Raw genomic sequence first — 24036 nt, forward strand, 5'->3', positions numbered from 1 at the left:
CAGGGAGATAGGGACACCTTTTTCTCAGGGAGAAAAGGAAAGGAGGTGAGGATGGGCAATAACAAAGGTGGTTCGCAGACTGTCAGGGAAGAGGTGAAACAGGGACTCCTGTCTGATGGCTTCTGTTTTCTCTGCCAGGTATGACAGGGGAATGTCAGAAATGAGAAAGGAGGCTGACCTAGGACCAAAAAAGAAAAAAAAAAAAGAAGCTTACACAGCAGCACTGAGAGCTCAGCTGAACTCTCTCTTTGAAGATAGTAGACTGAGGAACACACTGTTTTCTTCCAACTCTGGAGACCTCATTAAAATAAAGTACAAAATAAAAAAGGATTAAAACCACAACAGAGATAAGAATGTGCTTGGGGCGTTGGCCAAAACAAAATTTGGACACATACCTCAACGACCAAGTGAAAGGAAGAGCACTGATGAAAGACACAGAATAAACAAAATTCTATAATGTACACAAAGAGAATCTACCCAGAAGGAGGACGGCAGACACTGATTCAGCTTTGGCAGAGAGCAGGAAGGACAAGAATGAGAACAGAGGCTTTCAGAGGTTAACAGAGGTTACAGCTATGTAACTGTATACAACAACTGAAACTTCCCAGCGTATGACAGCCTCAGCTAAAGTCAACAGGTGCTCCTCCTATTAAAAATGCATACAAATGCTGCATAAAAAGGAACAATGAGAGAAATAAATTCATTGCCAAGGTCAAAAGACAGCAAAATCTCCAGGTGCCAGAAATGAGAAATAAAGGTGAAGGGGTTGCCAGGAGGTGGTACTACTGCAAGCCCAGGGGCTGTGAGCAGGGCACAGAATGTGAGTGTGGGAGGGAGGAGATGGAGGGCGCCTGCGAGTCTAGCTGCTTGAGCCGATCCCTCTGCCTCATGCCTGGAGCCTCTCTGCCCGATCTGTTGATGAAAAGCTGAAAGTGCTGTCCACAGAAGGAATCCTGAGGCTGTGCAGAGGAGTCAACCTTCAGAAACCAAAACCCCAAACCAGTGGCACCTTTGGGTGTGAGGCCCAAATTTATACTATCTGTATATGTGGTGCATGCGCCAGTAGTCCCAGCTACTCAGGAAGCTGAGGTGGGAGGATTGCTTGAGACTGGGAGGGAGGTCGAGGCTGTGATGAGCTAGGAGGATCACACTACTGGACTCCAGCCTGGGTGATGGAATGAGACTGAGACACACACACACACACACACACACTCTCTCTCTCTCTCTCTCACACACACACACACACTCACACTGCCTTCTCATGGGATAGAGGCACCTCAGGTTCTGTGGGTCTGTGGGTGTTGTTCTGTTTCATTCACTACTGCATTGCCAACACCTTCAACAGGGACTGATACAGTCTCAATAAAATCTATTGAATGCCACTAAAAAACCTATCACTCTAAAATCTAATGCCTACTTAGAATATTGTGGTAGGCTGAATAATGGCCCCCAAAGGCATCCACGTCCTCCTAAACCCTGAGAACTGTGAATGTAACCTTGCATGGCAAAAGAGAACTGAGATGGGTAGAGTATCATGGATCATCTAGGTGGACTCAGGACTCACAACTTCACAACTCAGAAGTTACACCCCACCCTGTAACAGGGAAGCAGGAATGCCAGAGTTAGAGTTCTGAAGATGCTATACTGCTGGCTTAGGAGATGAAGGAAGGGGCACAGTCAAAGGATGCAGACTCCCTCTAGATGCTGGAAACGACAAGCAAGTATATTCTCCCCTCCAGTCTCCAGAAAGATGCAGCCTTGCCGACACTTTCATTTTAGTGAATGAGATGCATTTTGGACTTCTGACCCCCCAGGACTGTAAGATGATAAATTTGTGTTGTTTTAAGCCACTAAGTTCATCATAATTTGTTACAGCAGTGACAGGAGATTATACAGCTATTATCAAGAGTATGGGCAAAAGATTAAGAATCTATCACCTAAGATGAAGAATCTATCACCTATAGATCTTTGCTGAAAGAAATTGCTAAGAATACATGATTTTCGGTACCAAAAAAATCAAACCTGAGAAAAAGAATGGAATGAAAGAAACAATGGAAGTACAAGAGCTGGCAGGGACACAGGTGGTGAAGTACTCCTTTGCTGCTGTTGGGCGGACGGCCTGGCCAGCGTTCCCTGAAGCTGCCCTGGAGTACTCGGTCAAAGCAAGACTCTGAATCCCAGCAGTTTCACTCCTGGACATGTGATCCTGAGAAATTCCCACCAGGCCGGAGGAGACACAGGGACTATGCCCTGCAGCATTGTTTGTGGTCATGGGAAGTGGGAAGGAATCTGATTGGCAGCGGCTGTAAATGTAATAGGTGGGTCACTACAGAATGCTAGATGTCCTTAGACACACAGGACCAGATGTACACACAGTCATATGGACCAACCTTAAAATTAGAGTGCTGAGGAGAAAAACATAAGAGAAGGTGACAGCACAATAACATTTAAATAAATTAAAAGTAATGCAAAACACTATCTTAGGACACGCACAAAGTAGGGGGAAAGGGATGGGATATTATAGGGGATAAATTATTTATAAGTAATAAATTAAAAGAGGGACCAGTGAATGTGACTGATGAATATAATTATCTTCTCTCTCTGCCCTGAGTGCCAAATTAGAACAAAAAAAGCCAGGCATGGTGGTACGCACCTGTACTCAAGCTCAGCTCCCAGCTACTCAGGCAGCTTGCTACACAGGAGGATCACTTAGTCCAGAATTCAAGAGTTGAGTGCACTGTGATTACAACTGTCAATAGCCACTGCATTCCAGCCTGGGCAACATAGCCAGATCCCACATCTATCTACCTCTCTATTGATCTCTCTCTCTCTTTCTCAATCAATCAAAAAGAAAGTAAATGACACAAGCCAGGAGCATGAGGGATTAGGCAGAGGGGGAAAGTGAGACGTTGGAGGGATTTGGCACTAGAGCTGTCAAACACAAAGAATGTGCACAGAAGCAGGTTTCCAAAGTGCTAGTAAATTCCTCGAAAACGTGAGGCTGGGCAAGTATGAAACAGGTCAGCTATGCGGATGCTTCAATCTCAGGACAATTGTGGGAGCACAGACAAGAGTCAGCTGATGAAGTCATCTGTGAATATGGCTCACAGATGAGTGACCAGCAGGAAGGCAAGGTGGCACCAGAGTCCTAAGCAGGATCAGAAACATTTTTATTAGCCATAAAAGAGCCTGTTCCGCTGATGATATGTAGCAGTGCTCACTGAGTAGTTGTAATTTCAGGTAATTAGGTTGTAATTCATAATTTCACTGTGTAATGGAGCTGGTTGAGATGAGATGATTTCCATACTATAGAAGGGTGAGAATCACTAGGTTGGGAAAGCTCTACTTAATGAGCTTCATGCAGTTAGTCCCTGTGTAGTTTTTGGAAAGCTGCCGACTCAAAGTCCAGGGTTTGTAGATATTTTGCCGAGAACCACACCTCTTATTGGAGACTTTATATGATTCTTCTTAGAGCCCTCAAATAATCAGAACCTATTTACAGCAAATATTTATTTCTTCCTATAAACTGAATTTACATGGTGTTTTATTGTTAATGGCAATTTTGAAGAGACCACAAAATAGAAGGAAAAAAAATCCATCAGCGTTTCCATTTCTCGGTAAGTGTGATAGGTGTGCTATTTTCTCTTTTGTTCTATAACCCACTAAAGTACCTGGATATGATTATCAAAAGGGTTGCATCGGAAAAGGCCAGCATTTTGGCAATCTTCCTTTTCTTTTCTTTTTGTTTTCTTGTTTGTTTGTTTTGAGACAGAGTCTCGCACATCACCTGGGCTGGTGTGCAGTGGCGTGATCTCGGCTTGCTGCAACCTCCACCTCCCGGGTTCAAGCGATTTTCCTGCCTCAGCCTCCCGAGTAGCTGGGATTACAGGCGCTTGCCACCACGCCCAGCTAATTTTTTGTATTTTTAGTAGAGATGGGGTTTCACTACGTTGGCTAGGCTGGTCTCGAACTCCTGACCTCGTGATCCACCCGCCTTGGCCTCCCAAAGTGCTGGGATTACAGGCATGAGCCACTGTTCCAGGCCAATCTTCCTAATTTCTTACCAGCTTTTTGACACATTGAGTCAGCTTCTTTCATGACAGCCAAGAGCTAGCCTTTAAGCAGCCTGGCTTCCTCATAGGTCCAGGGAGGCTGGGGTGAGTAAGCAAATACTGGTGCCCACAGCCAGAGTTGCCTCACAGTCTCCGTGGCTCAAGTGTGTGTAAGGCCCTCGTAAAGTAACTGGGAGCTGTGTCCACGGAAGCGGTGAAAGAACCAGGGTTCTGGGAATTCTCTGCTTTGGATTCCCCCTAAAACTCCCTCAGTCTACAGAGAGGAGGGGAACACAACACCGGACTCAGGTCAAGGTAAACGCACGCATACCACCAGCTTCCTCTTTTCTGCAACAAGCTCATGGTACCTTCACGTAGCATTAGAATGCCAGTAGAGTGGGTCTGTGAAACCCTAAGGAATCTGGCCCCCACGTTGCTGTTTAACCCACTGCTGGTTTGCATGGGAGCGGGGCTAGGCTGAGGACAAGCGTGGACCGAAGGCTACAGGAAAGTGGTCTAACCAACAGAATAATGACAACTGCCTCCCCTAATAAAGCCACCAGATCCCAAATTTTGGTACCTAGAGTTAACATCAATGTAGACTTGGGCAAGTTTGTTAAAGCTTTTGTGGGCCTCTGTTTTCCCATCTCTAACAAGGGTATAATAATAGTACTTACCAGCTAGGATTCTGGCAATGATGAAACAAAATGCGCATAAATCATCGCCCATCACAAATAAGTGTTTGAAATATGTTCTGGGCTGGCAGAGCGTGGTGGCTCATGCCTGTAATCCCAGCACTTTGGGAGGCCGAGGCAGGCAGATCACGAGGTCAGGAGATCAAGGCCATCCTGGCTAACACGGTGGAACCCCGTCTCTACTAAAAATACAAAAAATTAGCTGGGTGTGGTGGCAGGCACCTGTAGTCCCAGCTAATCCAGAGGCTGAGGCAGGAGACTGGTGTGAACCCAGGAGGCAGAGCTTGCAGTGAGCTGAGATTGTGCCACTGCACTCCAGCCTGGGCGACAGAGCGAGACTCCGCCTCAAAAAAAAAAAAAAAAAAAAAAAAAGAAATATGTTCTGGGCTATTGTCATAATTTAGGTTTTCAAAATTATTTATTTTTAGAGTTTTAGAGACAGGGTCTTGCTATTACCCAGGCTGGAGTACAGTGGTGTGATCATAGCTCACTGCAGACTTGATCACCTGGGCTCAAGCCATCTTCCCACCTCAGCCCCCTGAGTAGCTGGGACTATGGGTGCACACCATCACATTTGGCTAATTTAAAAAAACAATTTTTTTTTTTTTTTGGTAGATAAGAGGTCCTGCTATGTTACCCAGGCTGGTGATTTAGGCTTTGAGTAAGTCCTGCTTTCCCTTTAGAAGTATCTCATTTTAGTCTGAGGAGGGTCTAATGTGAGAGGGGTTCAGTCTGCAAATGTTCACAGAATGTCAATACTATCAATATTATTAACAGAGCCTTTCTTAAAAATAAGCCCTACTGAGCTTGCACTGGTAATAAGCAGCTCCCTGTGGAAGTGATTTCCTTCACGGGGTGAGCTGGGGGATTTGGAAGCGTGCCAGGCAGTGCCTCCAGCCTTGGGAGCCCCAGGGTGCCTGCACCCTGGTGGACTCCACCCTCCCTCCTCTTCTAGCTCAGATGACCCTGGTGAAGGGACAGTACAGGGCAGGCTCCACAGAGCAGGCAGCTTCCCCAGGAGACGCTGGGCTCATCACTGCTACATGGTGGGCCCAGGAGGAGCAGGCTGGGCATGAGGAGAAGGCAGAAAGCTTGCAGTTCTTTCTCTCAGTTCACCTGCAGAGAGGAAGTAGAGGACGCTTGGAGAAGCTCTTGGCCCATGTCCAGTGGGTGACCAGAGGACACTGCCTCCCCCTTCCCTGTCTCCAAGTGCTGACCATGATCATGATGTGGGGGAGTGTGCCGTGGTGCTACACCCCATTCACTGACTCTGGCTCATGGAAAGGCCTGGACAGACATCCTCTGAAAGAACTTCCCAATGATTCTGACACACACGTGTGGGGTCACCACAAGATGGATGAGTGAAACTGCCTGTTTCTCTGGAACTCTGATTCATGGCCAAGCTTGGCTGGTATCATGGTCAAAGCATGTAAATCAGCTGCATCAGAAACTTGTACTGTTGAACCAACATCCACATGCTCCTCCAAGCTCCTAAGCCCCTTTATGGTTAGGTAAAGCCATTTGCCTAGTTCTGGTCAACAGGCAGGGCGCAGAAGCATTTAAATGCTGTGGTGGATGGAATACTATGCAGCCATAAAAAAGGATGAGTTTGTGTCCTTTGTAGGGACATGGATGCAGCTGGAAACCACCATTCTCAGCAAACTATCACAAGAACAGAAAACCAAACACCGCATGTTCTCACTCATAGGAGGGAGATGAACAATGAGATCACTTGGACTCGGGAAGGGGAACATCACACACTGGGGCCTATCACGGGGGCGGGGGGAGGGATTGCATTGGGAGTTATACCTGATGTAAATGACGAGTTGATGGGTGCTGACAAGTTGATGGGGGCAGCACACCAACATGGCACAAGTATACATATGTAACAAACCTGCACATTATGCACATGTACCCTAGAACTTAAAGTATAATAAAAAAAAAATAATAAAAAAATAAATGCTGTGGTGGGAGCTTTTGAGTGGGCTCTTAGGTGGTAGACGGCCAACAGTCTGAGTTTCTGAGTGAATGTATGGATCAGAAATGTGCACCTGTCCTCTAACCTGCATTGAACATATGGTACGGGCAAGAAACAATGTGCCATGCCACTGAGATTTGGGAAGTGAACCTGTTACTGCAGAAAAACCTAGCCTCATACTGACTAACATACCAGTCACACAAAAGAAGAGCCACCTGAGCCTCCTATTTGGAAGGAGCACACTGAAGCCAGACCCGGCTCCTCTCAGCTCCCTCCCATGCAGCTAGATGAGAGCTGGGGAGAGCTAAGAGGAGCAGTGTTGAGACAGAGCTTGTTTTTACAGAACTTTTATGGATTTAAACTCAGCTAATATTGGCATCCTCTTCCTTATCCTGTAAAGAAATTCCTATGAAGAAATGGAACAAATAAGAAATGAACAAAGTTCAATAAAGGACAAAAAAGAAGACTCAGTTTATATGTGAATACCAAACCGTTAAAAGCTGTGAGATAGAGATCATTCTCTATGATCCATACTTTTTTGTTTTTGCTTAATTTGGAAATTAAAGAGGACAAAGAAGAAAAAAGCAATCACATACTTCCACTGCCCAGATTTAACCTGTTATATTTTAGCATACTAGTGTCCTCTCTATTTCTATGTATATACTTCTGCATATGAAAAATTATACAACGATATGAATACATTCATTTAAAAAATAAATTAGAACATTATAGAGAAGTTTAAGGTCCCTTTGAGGCCAATATAACATATTATCATTATGATGTTTGTTTATATTTTTCTGGTCTATTTTCAATATTTTTATATACACACATATGAATATCTATGAAATGGAAATTTATACAGCTAGAAATTCATAATAAGGTACTATTTTGCAGTCTGCATTTTCTCTATATAGCCCTGTGGTCGAGAAAAGCAACACCGAGGGGAGGTAGAGTGGGACCAGCTCAGATGGGACCATGGCCAAACGAGGCTAAAGGAGATGTGAGGGAAAACACGGATGACTATTTAACCTCTATAAGATCACAACAGTTACACTTCCAGGCTGGTCTCAAACTCCTGGGCTCAAGTAATCCTCCTGCCTCAGCCGCCCAGAGTGCTAGAAATATAAACGTGAGCCACTGCACCTGGCCAAGGGTGACTTTTATTTGGTTCAAAATAGCATGTCTCCTTGTCTCTTGAATTGACTGTGGCAATGAAGCCAGAAGCCAGACTCCCAGGATGACAGAAGCCCGGGAGAGACAGATGGAATTCATTCCCAGACACGCAGAAAACACCCAGGTAGAGCACACTGTGTAAGGAAGAAATTGTTAACACCTTATGACATGAACATGCAGAAGAATTTTGTAATTCTGAAGAATTCCTACAAAATCTCAGAAGGAACTGATGTGGCCGATTTGTGTTCAAGTCTATGATTCAGTGGGACACAGTTTCATGTGCCTGTGGTCACATCAAGTTTGCTTTGCCAAACACAGTGCGGAAAGCACAGATTATTTTTGCCACATCGTGGTTGACTTAAACAAAGTAGCTAAAAAAATGGGAACAACGTGGAGAAAGTGGTTCCTGCCATCACGCGACTCTCTGGGGAACTCTCAGGGCACTCTCTGTGTTTACCTGTCCCCACCACTTGACATATACCTTTGCAATGATCTGTTTACTTGCCTGTCTCCCCAACATCCTTGAAGCCAGGGACTGTGTCCTGTTCATCATTGTAACCCCTCTGCCTGGCACAGAGATGACCGACCATGTTTATGAAATGAATGAATGAATAAAGAATAAAGTACTTCCTTTCTAGAGTAATTCTCCCTTGCCTACATTAAGCCCACTTCTTCATGTGTGAGGAAATACATGGCTGCATTACAGAGCATACAGAAATAAATGATTGCCTCATTCAATAATGAACTAGGACCAATAATAAAATTGCCTGTTGTTCCTTAGTTACTGCTCTGCCACTAGCCCAATTTGTTAACTGACTACATTAAAGATCTAATTTAATTAAATCTTGAACAAAGCTCAGAAGATCTACAGAGAGCACTTTGCTTAATTACAGGCGGGGTTCAAGCACCAATCCTATTGATCTGGTCAGTTAAAATTCTATACAATGAATGTGGGCAAAGAAAAAAAGAAAGTGGTCCCAGCTGCTCGTCAGGGAACTTTGATGAACTGTGGATTCAGAGCTGCTATAAAGACAGCAAAGGCGAACCAGCCTTGTACTCTGTACTGTCATAGGGATGAACAGAAAATGGCACCTCAGTTGCTCTGCAGAGCTACACATCGTGAAGAACAGAAGACAATGACAACCACAAAGGACAGATCCCTCCTGAGGGAAATAAAGCACACTTGGTGGGTGGACGGGTGGCGGCTGGAAGAAGACTTTCGGCACTTAAAGTCTAGTAAACAGGCATTCAAATGCATCTAGTACACTTTTTGAGATCCACACTCATCTTGAAATAAAAAGAAATAAATCCAATTCATGGTATGTATATACATTCCTGAGAGTATCTCTAGTTGAGGAAGAAATAAAAGTTAACATCATTTGAAGGTAACTGAAATAAAAACTATATAAAACCACACTAGTTGCACAAACTTATAAAAGGTAACAGATGTGACTGGAAGAAAGGTTTTGACTAAAATGTGTCTATGTGTGTAGGCCTGTATGTGTGTGTGTGTAATTATCCAATGTCCACATTAGAGTTCTTCAAACATCTAAGGATTCCTATTTAAAAAAATGACTGAATGCCAAAGACTCATAGGGACTTGGCAGGTCAGGCTATGCATGACCCAGGCAGTCTGGCCCCACAGCCCTGGTACCTAGTGCAGTGCCTCCGCACTGTGCTATTCTAAATACTGACCTCCAGAGTTGGAGAAAACAATGGAAAGTGGGGAAGGGGACTTTTTACTTTTTGCTAGTCAATCAAGGGCTGGCAAATGAGAGAAGAAAATTCATTCTAAACCACAATATGTAATTACACTGAACACCAACAATTTCCCTCACAAAACATGCACCATCAGAATGCACATGCTAAGAGTAAGTACATACCTAATTAGGGCATCAATCATAATCATCGGGGAGTATAACCCAGGAAATTACAGGTGGCGTGAGCTTTAGTGCTAAGCAAATTTCGTCATGTTGCCCAGATAAAGCCTTTGCTGACTGGGATGATTTACACCTGCTGATGCAAGGATGGAGACTGGCATCCGATATAGCTGCATACTGAAAATATGCTTATGCACGTGAGTTAAGACAAAATGATGTTCAGATATGAGAGGCAGTAGTGCCAGCCTTTTAATTATGACATTAGCACACATGAAGAAGAGTTGATAACATTTAAAAATAGTAATTTCTTCCATATTTTTCAAATGAGGAAGAGTTGATAACATTCAAAAATAGTAATTTCTTCCATATTTTTATATAATGGCAAGTAAGAACACTTACTAATGGATTAAAAACAAAACAATGTACACATCCCAAGATTGTTGAAGGATAGAAGAGCAAGTTATTTACAAGGTCTTTTTTACGGCTAAGGGAGCAAGAGTAATGGTGAAGGATGATGAGACCCACTAGATGTATTTTTCCCTTTTCTTTTTTTTTTTTTTTTTTGAGATGGAGTCTCCCTCTGTTGCCCAGGCTGGAGTGCAGTGGCATGATCTTGGCTCACTGCGACCTCCACCTCCCAGGTTCAAGCGATTCTCCTGCCTCAGCCTCTCAAGTAGCTGGGTCTACAGGCACACAGTACCACGCCCGGCTAATTTTTGTATTTCTAGTGGAGACGGGGGTTTCATCACATTGTCCAGGCTGGTCTCGAGTTCCTGACCTTGTGATCTGCTTGCCTTGGCCTCCCAAAGTGCTGGGATTACAGGCGTGAGCCACTGCGCCCAGCCAGTATTTTTCCCCTTCTAAGTCAACTTTATCTGTGTACAAAATTAGCAGTCAGAGAACAACTAGAAAACAAGCTTCTAATATTGCCAAGACGGAGAAAGAGAGTCAAGTAAGTCTAGTAATTCAAAGTGAAGTTCAGAGGGAAGTGTTTGAGGAATTCATTGCTTTACCCCCCTACCCAATCATAGATCAAACTCACAGCCAAACACAGAAGTGTTTGTGGGTTCCTGGGATTAAAAACTTCATCTTGGAAAAACTAAAGGCTTTAACAATTCTGCCAAACATTTCTATCCTGAAACATCACCTCCTTCAGTAATGGATACATGTCCTAAACAAAATGGTACTCAAACTAGATCAAGCCCTAGGGTGAATCGCAGGAGTCACACGTACACATCTGTAAACACAGAGACATACACATAATATGCACGCTTAAAGAGATGCACATACACACATACATGCATGCACACAATGTATTTTAACTTCAGTAAGTCTGCACCAGGAGAGATGACATTCTACATTAGATTCAGTATAAGTAAATGAGAGCAGGTGCTATAAAGCTAAATAAAATTTTATAGAAAAAAATTAAAAGGGGCAAATTCGATATTTTTTTCAAATTCTAAAGACTATTAGTTTATCTTAAAGAACATTTTAATTGAGCTTAGAAAAGACGTGTTTACCCTGGAAAGTTTAAAATCACTGCCCCGATGTAATTTTATCAACCAGTCAGATTTAAGATTCCAGAGAAAAGTGTGTGTGTTTTTTTTTTTAAATCTTACCTCTACACCTTAGCGATTTCAAACTACTTTCAAGAATGACTTCATAACAAGAAAGACACAGTGATTCCCAAGATTACAAATGCCACAAAATTCTCACGGTGCCCTTGGTGCTACGCATCAGCCTCTCTCAGCCCCATGCCCGGGAAGGGCCTAGCCATTATGGATGCAGCACGCTCACCCTCCTCCGGAGCCGGTCCCGCTCTTCCCGGATGGCATTCATGGTGGCCTTGGTCCGGTTCAGCTCTTCCTCTTTGCTGCACAGCATGGCGGTCAGGCTCTCATTCTCTTCCCTCAGCCCAGCCAGCTCCTTCTCCCACCGAGACCTCTCTTCAGCCAGGTTAGGATACAGGTCCCGGCCAAGCACCCCCTCAATCTCCTCAACTGTCTGTAAAACACAGCCCCAAAGAAAAGTCAAGTAAATATCCTTGGGGAAAGGGGATGGGAAGAAAATAGGCTGAACAGGAATAAATGTCCACAGAGGAGTGTGTTCTAGAACCACTTTGTTATTAACAGTGATCATGACTAGGGATACCCCAAAGTTATCCTGTTCCCAATTTCAGATGAGGCTCTGTCACTTGCCTGGGGTACAGTCTGTGTTACCCAGCAACCTTCAGAGTAAGAAAAACAGTGAGTCCTCTCCTGGCAGCTGAGTGTCTGTGGTGCTAGCTGACACATCCACACAATGCTTATTTCCTTCACTTGAGTTCTAGAGTTGGTGGATACACACAGCCAGGCAGAAGGCCATTTAGTGATCCTGGTAATGTGAGGACAAACATGAGGTTGTAAACTGCATACAAAATCTAACTTGAAGCTTCCTAAATTATAGGCCTCCCACGTGCCAACTCAGCGATAAGATAGGTCACATTACCATTTCCAGCTTTTAGTGCCACATCCAAATTCAGATGGTGCAAATGAGGTTCAGTCTCAAGATGTGAAAGGCAAAAATAAACCTCATTGACACAGAAAAGAGGAAGCTCATTGTGGAGATTTCTAAGACAGCAGGGATTAAATTAATTAATAACACAGCTTCAAAATGGAAAGGAAAATCTTAGTAGCACATACAGAGCTTAAAAAAATTCATTTAAAAACATTTAAAGGAGAAGAAACATGCATAATATTAGGAAAAAAAGGAAGAAGTCATTCTGCTTCACATTTACTGTCCTTTGAAAAAGGAAGCACAAGCCAGTGGATAATGAAACAAGAGGGAGAATTACTATGCAGAATACTATGTGAAGAGATGGGATAAGAAACCGAAGGCTGGCCAGAGGTGGTGGCTCACGCCTGTAATCCCAGCACTTTGGGAGGCCCAGGCGGGTGGATCACCTGAGGTCAGGAGTTCAAGACCAGCCTGACCAACATGGTGAAACCCTGTCTCTACTAAAAATACAAAAATTAGCCGGGTGTGGGGGCGTGCACCTGTAATCCCAGCTACTTGGGAGGCTGAGGCAGGGAGAATCACTTGAACCTGGGAGGTGGAGGTTGCAGTGAGCTGAGATCACGCCACTGCACTCCAGCCTGGGCGACAGAGTGGGACTCCATCTCCAAAGAAAAGAAAAAAAGGAAGAGGAGAGGAGAGGGGAGGGGAGGGGAGGGGAGGGGAGGGGAGGAGAGGATGCCTCAAATACTAAAAAACATCACTCTTAGATGCTCATGTTGGTTCTCAAATCTTGCTGCCCCTTTCCCCATGTGCTGCTTTGTCTTTCCTTTAAGTCTGGAGACTCTCATCCTGCTTGGCTCTGCTCCAGACCCTGTGGCTTTGTCCCTAGCTGGTTGATAGAGGCCCTTGGCCTCCTCCTTCCCTCTCAACCCCGAGGCTCGGGCTAGACCCAAGTTGACATTACAATCAAATATAGGGCCCAGGAGATTCCAGAGAAAGAAATACCAGCAACTGCTTCTCCCTGCCCTGAACCATATCAACTGCATATTTGCAATTGAGATGAAGAAAGATGGAAAACCAGCAGTGTTACAAACATGTATCATGGTTTACCTTGTGACACCACAGTTCTTTTGTGCAATCCAGGATTCCTACTGACAGAAACTTGGGCCTACATTTTCTCTTTATGGGCTCCTCCTAGACTTTTAAATTTGAATTGCTATGCCCAGGTCACTAACTTATGTCAAAGGAGTATCAAGATACTAGAGGCCTAGTATCAATAAGCCTTGACTTTCCCGTCATTCACAACAAGTTTGTGCAGATGCAAAAAATTCCTCTCACCATCTCAAACAGCAAGAGGAATTGATGAATGGACTCCTGAAATTGTATAGAGGCCTTAGAGCTTTTCCAAAACTTACAGCTTAAGAGTGCTCTATGATGAACCACACTAAAATGACATGGTTCAATACTAGCAGTCGAATCGTTTTCAAGTAAATTGTCCTTTTTACTGCAAAGCCAGTGAACCTGACTGCTGACATCATGACTTTTTCTGAAAGAATTCAGCCCAACCAAAATTTCTAGGGTCCTCATTTCTACCCCATGGCCCAATCTATTGTATGGCTCTCATGGAAACTTTCATCCCTAGTAAGTATTTAAGAAAACTGCGCTTCAAGAGAAGGATTGGACCATTTCCCTTTGAGAACCTCACAGGGCCTCACAGAGGGCGAGGAAGGTCTACCTTAATCGCCAGGTCGCAGTGCTCGCTGGCCGTGGTGAGCTGCTCGATGTGCCTGTCTACCTCGGCCACGGAGAGGCTACAGCTGCTCTTCTTTCTGCCGCAGACGACATTCTCCAGCCCCGTCAGCACCCTCTGCAGTTCTGAGTTCAGGTCACTGCAGTTGTCTGTGAGTGAACGAAGACAAAATGTGTTACACAGGGCAACAAATGCTCTCTGTTTTGCTTACCATGAGGGACCCATTCAGGTAACGGGATGGCAATGGAGCTTGACATTTCAAAGCTCATGCCAGCCTGCCTAACCTCACAGGCACTGTCTCTGAGGCTTAGAGCCAGTGCAAAGCTCTTTTTATTAAGCAGTTTCAGACGATGGTCATTTTCTGAATTCTCTTGTCTTTCACTCAAAGCAGCCACATCTTGAGTTTCTTTGGTAAGAACAAAGAAACGCCCAGAAGAGGCTGTTGGCACTTCCAGAGCCTCTGGTCAACCTGTCTGCTCAGTCATTCAGACAAGCACTAACTGCGGAAAGATCCCGTAACTTTACTAAATGTAACAAAAAGTCTCAGAATGAGCAGAGATGCTAGGTATTTTGAAAAACAGAAACTGTGTAAGAGATAGTCCTCGTCCTCAATGAGCCTAAAACCAAGACTTTTCCATGACAGAACCAATCAATATGCTCCACCATTGCAATTTAATCCATGTTCTTTCATCGGGGAAAAAAAAAACTGTTCTAACAAATTCCTTATTGTTCTCCAATAAGGCAACCAATTCTAATCATTTGATTTTGACTTAAAAACTTGGGTTGCTTTGAATTGCTGGACATCCAGGGCCTGGTCAGAGAAGTAAAAAAATAATTATAATGTGACCCAGATGTATCTCAGAAGACAATTTTGTTGGGGAAAAAAAACTCCCCTTAAAGTCAAATACAAAGTTTGTAACCAGCTATTTTGGATTCTGTCTATTGCCACGCCATTCAATTATTGTTGCAGGGCAGATGCTGACTGATTATATGTAATCTTTCAGAGTATATTCTTCCCATCCATCCAGCCTGACCCTGCATGAAAAGTTGCTCGGTGTCTTCCATTTTCTTCTTCTCTGCTGCATGCTTCCCACCACAGGTTCCATGGACTAAAATGGTCAACTGCTTTTGGGACTTACCTTTGGAAGGCTTCAAGAAAACTCTTGGCACAACAGGAACAGGACTTCTCAGAATGTTTTAGTCAACCTCATCTGGTCGCCTCTATCTGTAAATTACCTAAATCTAGAGAGATCAGCCTAAGGCTTTCACTCCAACCAGTACACACAACTATTCCACCTGCTTCTCAAACCTGTTCCTCCCTGATCTTTCCCATTTCCATGAATAGCACCTCTATCCACCCAGTTACTCAGGTGAGCTCTGAGGCAACCTTCCATGCCCTTGCCTGACATACTAAATCCAATTCATCTTGTGACCACAACCTCCAAAACTTATCATCAAACTAACCTCTTATTACCATCTCTACTGACACGATCCTGCTTTAAGCCATCATCATCTCTCAACTGGACCACTGTAAATCTCCTACCTCCACTCTCCCTGTGGTCACCAAAGTTAGCCTCCTAAAAGCACAGATCAGAACAAGTTATTTTTCTAGCTCAAACTGTCTAATGGCTTCCCATCATCATTCATGTAAAGTCCCAACTCCTTACCAGAGTCTGTAAAACTCTGCATGATCAAGACTGATGTGCTCAGTTCAGGCTGCAACATGTTCCTGGGGAGCTTTTATAAACTACAGATGCCCAGGCCCCACCCCAAACCAATCACAATCACAATCTCTGGGGGTGGGGCTTGCACAATGGCAACTTTAGGTTCCTCAGGTAATTCTACTGTGCAGTCAGAGTGAGAACCACTGATCCGATCTTGCCTCACCCGACCACCTTCCCCTGTTCACTATGCTCCATTCACACTCCTTCCCTTCATTCACTATGCTCCATTCACACTCCTGGCCTTCTTTCTTCCCCTGGACTATGCCAAACTCCTGTCTGCTCCACGGGTTCCTTTTCCTTTGCTGTTTCCTTTGTCTAGGCTGATTTCTTAAAATTTTAATTAAAAAAATAAAAATAAAAACCCTCCTTTTTAGAGACAGGGTCTTGCTCTGTTGCACAGGCTGGAGTGCAGGGGTACAATCCTAGCTCACTAAAGCTTTAAACTCTTGGGCTCAACCTATCCTCCTCCCACCTCGGCCTCCCAAGTAGCTGGGACTACAGGTACACATCACCACAACCAGCTTGTGTTTTTATTTTTGTGCAGAAATAGGGTCTATGTTGCCCAAACTGGTCTCAAACTTTTGGCCTTAAGCGATCCTCCTGCCACAGGCTTCCAAAGTCCTGAGATTATAGGCATGAGCTACCATGCCTGGCCAACCAAATTTCTACATATTGTTCAGCTCTCAGCTCAAATGCTACCTCCCAACAAGCTCTTCCCTATCTAAAGCATGGAGTTTCACCTCCTCCCTTGCCCAGTCCCTATCTTCTTATCCTATTTTTTTCATGGCAATTATCGCTATCTGATTTGACTTATGTGTTTGTTTTCTCTCCTCTACTAAAACATAAGCTCCAGGAAAGAAGGGACTTTGATCTTCCTCACCATTGTATCTCCAACACAGAATAGGGTAGGCAGTCAAATATTATTTTTTAAATGAGCAAAGGGAAACACCACATCACCATTTATTTAATAAACAGGAAGGCTATAAACAGATTCTATAACAGTATGTTTTTCTTTTTCTTTTCTTTTCTTTTTTTTTGAGATGGAGTCTCACTCTGTCTCCCAGGCTGGAGTGCAGTGGTGCAATCTCAGCTCACTGCAAGCTCCGCCTCCTGGGTTCAAGCGATTCTCCTATCTCAGTCTCCCGAGTAGCTTGGAATACAGGTGTGTGCCACCACACCTAGCTAATTTTTATATTTTTAGTAGAGATAGGGTTTCACCATGTTGGCCAGACTAGTCTCGAACTCCTGACCTCAATGCTTTTGTTCCTTGTTATGGACCTCGACTTGAGCTGCTAAGAACTAGGATGCTCATCACTGCAGAGGCCCTCTGGAGATGGAGGAGGATGGACACCACCCACTGGAGGCAAAGGACCCAAGTGAGGAGCAGAACTCCTCAGAGAACACACCAACCAGCCTCTGAATGACCATGTACCCTCTGGTGCAGGTCTCCTGGTATCCAGAGCTGGTGTGAATACGCTCTCCTGAGTTATGTGCATTAAGTGCTCATGAGTGAGATGCTCATGAAATATTCAGACATTCTGTGCTGATTTCCCTAGCACAGGTCCACCTGATGCAATAATCACACTGGAAATGTCTGCTGAGGGGCTCTCACAGCAGGGCCGGAGGGGTGGCAACAGTTGCTTATTGAGGGTGCTGGGTTACAGGCAGCAGGAAGAGGGGCTAGGCATGTGACCAGTATTTCTTTCTCATACTTAAATTAGGCAGTTGCCGAGCCCTGACTCAGGCCAGAAGCAGAGTGCAAAGACGGGTAAGAGACTAACCTTAACTGTGAGAGACTCCCAGATTTACAAGGCCACTGCCCCGCCTCTCTGCTGCCCATCACTACTGTAAGGAAAGTAACCATAGAGGCCAGGCGCAGTGGCTCACTCCTGTAATCCCACTACTTTGGGAGGCCAAGGTGGGTGGATCACCTGAGATCAGAAGTTCAAGACTGGCCTGGCCAATATTGTGAAACCCCATCTCTACTAAAAATACAAAAATTAGCCAGGTGTGGTGGCACACACCTGTAATCCCAGCTACTGGGAAGGCTGAGGCAGGACAATCGCTTGAACCCAGGAGGTGGAGGTTACAGTGAGCTGAGATTGTACTCCAGCCTGGGCAACAGAGCAAGACACAACACTCTATCTAAGAAAGAGAGAAAGAGAGAAGGAAAGAAGTAAAGAAAGGAAGGAAGAAAGGAAGGAAGAAAGGAAGGAAGGAAAGTGGCCAGGTGTGGTGGTTCATGCCTGTAATCCCAGCACTTTAGGAGGCCAAGGCAGGCAGATCACGAGGTCAGGAGTTTGAGACCAGCCTGACCAACATGGTGAAACCCTGTCTCTACTAAAAATACAAACATTAGCAGAGCACAGTGGTTCATGCCTGTAATCCCAGCTACTCAGGAAGCTGAGGCAGGAGAATCGCTTGAATCCGGGAGGTAGAGGTTGCAGTGAACTGAGATCGAGCCATTGCACTCCAGCCTGGGTGACAGAGGGAGACTCCGTCTTTAAAAAAAAAAAAAAAGAAAGAAAGAAAGGGAAGTAACCATAGGTAACACAGTGCAGACACAAGACAGAGAGTTGGCAAGATGTGAGGTCATTTATGTTGATGCACAGACTCTAAAGAGTATCTGCCCTTCAAATCAAGAAGGGCTACACATGCTTTCTTTGGTCACAGGAAGCTGAATGTATAAAAACACAGGTGGGGTGATGAACCCCACAAACTCCAGTTTGTGCTGCAGAGCTCTGCACTGTGGCTTCACACAGGCCCATCAGTGCACTGTGGCTTCACACAGGCCCACCAGTTAGCACTTGGCTGTCCATTGCTATTTTTCCCTGTTTGGAGCCTCACGGGAGGATGAGGAGACTGGGCCACCTGGAGCAGGTATTCTGTGTCCCCTGTCAAGGTACTATCTCAAGGTACCAAGCACTCATCACCACTCATCCCCAGCATCCACATGGCTCCAGAGAGAACTGTCTTTCAGAGTCTGTGGCATAAGGTGCCACAGTAGGTCCTAAGTATGGGAGCAGAGTTGCTGAATCATATGGTAATTCTATGTTTAACAAAAACAACGAAAAGCAATGACTCAAATAATTGTACCCCAACGTTCATAGCGGCATTATTCACAGTAGCCAAAAGGTGGAGTAGCCCAGGGGTACACTGACAGATGAAGGAACAAAATGTGGTCTCTTAATACAATGTAATGTTATTCAGCCTTAAAAAAAGAAATAAAATTCTTTTACATGCTACAACATGAACCTTGAAAACATTATACTAATTAGAATAAATCAGACACAACATGACAAATATTTCCACTAATACGAGGTATCTAGAAGAGGCAACTGCGGAGACAGGAGATAAAGTTTACCAGGGGCGGGGGTGATGCAAGAATAGGGAGTTATTGCTTAATGGGTACAGAGTTTACGATGGCATGAAAATGTCCTGGAAATGGGTGGTGGTGATGGTCACATTAACTCTGTGAATGCCACTGAACTGTACACTTAGAAATGATTACCATGGTAAATTTCATGTTTATGTTACCACAATAAATATAATAAATGTATTTCAGTGAGTAAAATGAGGAGATATAAGCAAATAGGCATATGAAACGGAAAACAGTAACCTTCAGGAATGGCAGTACATTCAGAAAAGATTTGAGGTATTGTAATTTAATTAAAAAAATTTTTTTCCCCTGTGGGTTGGAGAGCAGGAGAAGGAAGAAAGAGATACGGGAAGTCTAAGGACGAGGGGGAGTAATGTACTCTTTAGGAAAACCCTGGCCCCCACTGCCACGTAACTCCACGAAGGGCAGCTGAGGAAGGCCCACTGGCTTTCTCCTTCAGCCTCACTGTAGTTTATTTTTTTATTTTAAAAATTATTATTATTTTTTTTCCAGAGGCAGGGGTCTCATTACGTTGCCCAGGCTAGTATCGAACTCCTGGGCTTCAATCCTCCCACCTCAGCTTCCCAAGTGGCTGGGATTACAGGCGTGAGCTACCTGTGCTGTGCTTTATACATCAAAGGAAACTGCTACTATGTCCAGGAGACAGAGAGGCGGCCTTTGGTAGCAAATACACATTCCTTTAAGTGTATTTGTACTGTGCCTCTTTCCAAAGAATTTGAGGTTGCGTATCACGAGCAGCCACAAATAAGGGGAAAACACGGTGACTGGATCCAGGAAAGGCTGCGAGCAAACGGAGGCTGACCCAGCTGAGGGCTGACTCCTCCAGCCAGCCTTGAGCTTCCTGGCAGCCTGAGCAAATATGAATTATCTCCTGACAGAAAGGAGGAAGCATTCTGGTTTCACAAGGGAGACAAGGTGTTTTTGGCAACAGAGACTAGAAGGATTTGGGTACACGGTACTTCATACGTGGTGTGAAGTGATGTGACGCCAGTCTCCTTAGCTAGTTTCACACATATGCAGATTTCATATGGTTTCTTCTTATGCTAACCTTCAGTTAAAATTAAAGTTGCAGACCATTTAAAGTACAAGATAAAGGGAACTCTGGGGAGCACTAGGCTCACATAATCTTGGCACTCAGTCTTCCAAGTTGTCTGATAAGACTGAACAGGACCCAGAAGACTGGATGGAATGGACCTCCCCGCTTTGTCCAGCAGATGCAAACCAGTCATCTGCAGCCAAAGATGTGCTTGCATATGGGGTGGGGTTATGGTGTCTGGCGTGGTCTTTTTTTAATTTTTAAAACAGTTTTTGAGTTAACTGTCAACATTTTAAAAATTGCTAAAATTCATGGCTATTCTCGTAAAATGAGAAGATCTGACAATGCTGGGCCCAGCTTCTCAACCACAGCCATCTGCGGAGGGGCCAGCCGCAGACCCCGGGACTCCGCACGCCCAACCCACGGTGCTCCTCCGCTCTGCCCGCCTCCACCCGAGTCAGTGGCTCCTCCTGCCCTTTTCCTCTTTTCTAAATGCAGTTTTCCTCAGTTGGCCTCCTGATAAGAGCTCAAGAATACACAGCTCAGGTTATATTTTTCTAATGAGAACCAGAGCCTTAGGTTTTTATGTTGCTGTTTGGGGAAAGACCCACATACGGCAGGTTCTCAAATAACATTTTGTTCAACATCGTCTCATTATAACATAGATGAGGAGGGAAACACGGATTCCCAGCTGGGGCCACTGTCTGTGTGAAGTTTGCACATTGTCCCCTCCCCATGGCTGTGTGGTTTATCTTTGGGTATTCCAGTTTCCCCTACACCCCAAAGCTCAGCACGTTCGGTTCATTGGTATGTCTAAATAGCCCCAGTCAGAGACAGAGAGAGACAGAGAGACAGAGAGAACGAATGTGTGTGTCCTGCGATGGGATGGCACCTGGCCAGGATGGGTTCCCATCCAGTACCCTGAGCTCCCGGGATAGGCATCAGCTACCTGCGACAGTGACCTAGAATAAGGGGTTAAATAATTATCTCCCTTATTTTTATTAATCTGCCCTAAATGTACATATAGCTCAAGTTTATTCCCACGTTTAATATTAGAAGTGTTTTGGGTCTCTAGAAATTCACTAACATTTCTGTGACCACAAATACACTACAGGAACTTAACTCTTGATTATATGAATTAACCATAAATGTGGTATCGTTACACGTCATTTCATTTAAGGTTGCATTTTCCAGGAACCTATCAATGACACTGAGGACTTACTATACTTTGGAAATCTGGAAAGGAGGTAAGAGGACATTCATGGCTATGAAAACTAAGAAGGCTAATGAGCCTTCTTGCTTAAACACACACAGTGGGCAAAGCTGATTTTCTTCTTTCTCACTTAGGATCAGCTATGCCTATGACCAGAGTTGACACCATTAACTACGGCAGAGTTGGTTCATTTTGAATCAGGTGTTAAAAGTTGCTTTTTTAAACAAACAAGCCCTGTAAAAATCCTAAGTCAAATAAAAGTGCAGCTCCAACAACTGAGATGTTACAAACACTCCGCTGGTCCACCTGATTCCAACCAAGCAGTCCCCTCTTTACCAGAATGACTTTGCTCCAAAGTATGGTTCCAGCTTCCAAAAGCACATGTTCCTGGGGATCGGTACTTGCTTCACACTAGTAGTTAGGTATCTGCCTGGTTTGGAAGCCTTCCATGCTGGGTCTTGATTAAGCTTTGCCTTTGATACGGCTTGGGTTTGTGCCCTTGCCCAAAAACCATTCTGAATTGTAATCGCCAGTGTTGGAGGAGGTGCTTATTGGGAGGTTACTGGATCATGGAGGCAGACTTCTCCCTTGTTGTTCTCGTGATAGTGAGTTCTCATGAGACCTGGTTGTTTAAAAGTGTGTAGCACCTCCCCTTTCTCTCTTTTTCCTCCTTCTTTGGCCATGTAAGATGTGCTTGCTTCCCCTTCACCTTCTGCCATAATTTTAAGTTTCCTGAGGCCTCCCCAGTCATGCTTCCTGTACAGCCTGTGGAACTGTGAATCAATTAAACCTCTTTTCTTTATAAATCACCCAATCTCAGGTAGTTCTTTATAGCAGTGTGAAAACGGACTAATACAGCCTTAATATCTCATTTTCCAGGAAGCCTTCCCAGCCCTTTGGCACTCAGCCCTAAAAGTTGATGATTTCATTCATTCAACAGTGTGTTCCCAGAGACTCGCAGTGCTGGGCATGGAACGTGTGCTCTACAGACACTGGATGAGATTAACATGTAAAATCAATGGAAGACTTTTTATAAGCCAACTTTTTAAAGTCCCAAGTTTTTGTTAATTCACTTGTTAATCAAGTATCATCAAATTTAAAACATATCAAATGACATTATCACAGCCTGCTAATAAGGTAGAAAGCTTTCAATTAAGATCCCCAAGGTAGAAAGCTGTCAGTGAAGTTAGAGACATAAGCCACTGAGAATTTTAGCCAGGCTAAGAAACAGAAGCATCTGTAGGCCTGCTACAATGTGTGCTGTAGTAGGATTGGCCATTCACCATATCCTTGCCGCCTCCTGAGGACCAACGCACACCACCCACCCCTCTTTTCTGACTGGGCAAACACCATGCCTGGTAAAGCAATTCAAGGTGGAAGAGAGACCTACAGATTCTTTCAGCATCAATACAGACTTTCTGTAAAGGCAAGATGTTATATCCCAGGGATGTAACAGTTCAGATCTTGTTGTAGCTCTACAGCTGAAACCAGGAGGGCTGTTGTTTTTTTTTGAGCATTCCTCTGTACTCTGCATACAGCAAGGCCCTCTTTAATTCCACTGAGGAACAAACACAAACCAAAAAAAAGTAACATAGAAAATTAGAAAACAGAATAGTCATCTTTTAGGGCTGAACACCAAAGAGAAGACTGAAAGGTCTGGGAGGAAGGGAGAAAGAGTATCCATAGAGGTTACCTCTTGCTTTGTGTCCCATGTTGCCTCTGTCTACCTAAGACAAGAAGACTTATGAGAACAATGTTGTGGTAGTTTAAAAACTCCTCAATATCACCTGTAATGGACAAAATGACATTAGGACCCTCCTGCTGCAACATGGTAATGAGGACCATAACCCACATATGTTCTTGAAAAAAAAAAAAAAAAGTTACCCTCAAATCTTATAAGAAAACAATCAGATCATCAGATTGAGGGACATTCTATTATACCACCAACTGACGTCCTCAAAATGGCAATGTCACGAGAGACAAAACAGCAGGAGGGAGGATCTGTTCTAGATTAAAGGACAGTCAAAAGACATAAAAACTACATATAATGTGTGAGCCTTGACTGGATCTGGGACTAAACAAAAGCAACCAAGGACATTAATGGGACAACTGGGGAAATCTGAATATGGACTGTGGATTGTCAATGCTTCATCAGTGGTAAAATTCTCAGGTGTGATGAAGGTACTGTGTTTATTATAGGAGAAGGTTCCTTCTTGAGAGGTTTATGCATATGGCTTTAGGGGGTGAAGCATCATGATGTCTGCAACTTTCAAATGGCTCAGAAAAAAACGTATACACAAACACAAATGTGAGCAAGAGAGAAAAAAATCAAAATGTGGCAAAGTGTTAACAATTGGTTGATTAAGATGAGTGGTTTATGGAGGCTTGTTTTACCTTTTCTGTAAGTTTGAAGATCTTTTTTTTTTTTTTTTTGAGACGGAGTCTGGCTCTGTAGCCCAGGCTGGAGTGCAGTGGCCGGATCTCAGCTCACTGCAAGCTCCGCCTTCCGGGTTCACACCATTCTCCAGCCTCAGCCTCCCGAGTAGCTGGGACTACAGGCGCTGCCACCTCGCCCGGCTATTTTTTGTATTTCTTAGTAGAGACGGGGTTTCACCGTGTTAGCCAGGATGGTCTCGATC

General features: G+C 44.2%; 1 protein-coding gene across 3 annotated transcripts in view; it reads right to left on the reverse strand.

The window, feature by feature from the left end:
* Positions 1-24036, reverse strand: part of MCC (MCC regulator of WNT signaling pathway) — a 473566-nt gene that overhangs the window by 60323 nt on the left and 389207 nt on the right. For all 3 annotated transcript variants that reach the window (XM_028849659.2, XM_002804475.4, XM_015140595.3), the window contains 2 exons: positions 14010-14173; positions 11576-11782 (listed from right to left, as the gene is read on the reverse strand). In XM_028849659.2, coding sequence (XP_028705492.2) covers positions 11576-11782; positions 14010-14173 — 371 coding nt within the window. The remainder of the gene's footprint in view (positions 1-11575; positions 11783-14009; positions 14174-24036) is intronic.

Source organism: Macaca mulatta, chromosome 6 (assembly GCF_049350105.2).
Source record: "Macaca mulatta isolate MMU2019108-1 chromosome 6, T2T-MMU8v2.0, whole genome shotgun sequence".
In the NCBI taxonomy this organism is placed as follows: domain Eukaryota; kingdom Metazoa; phylum Chordata; class Mammalia; order Primates; family Cercopithecidae; genus Macaca; species Macaca mulatta.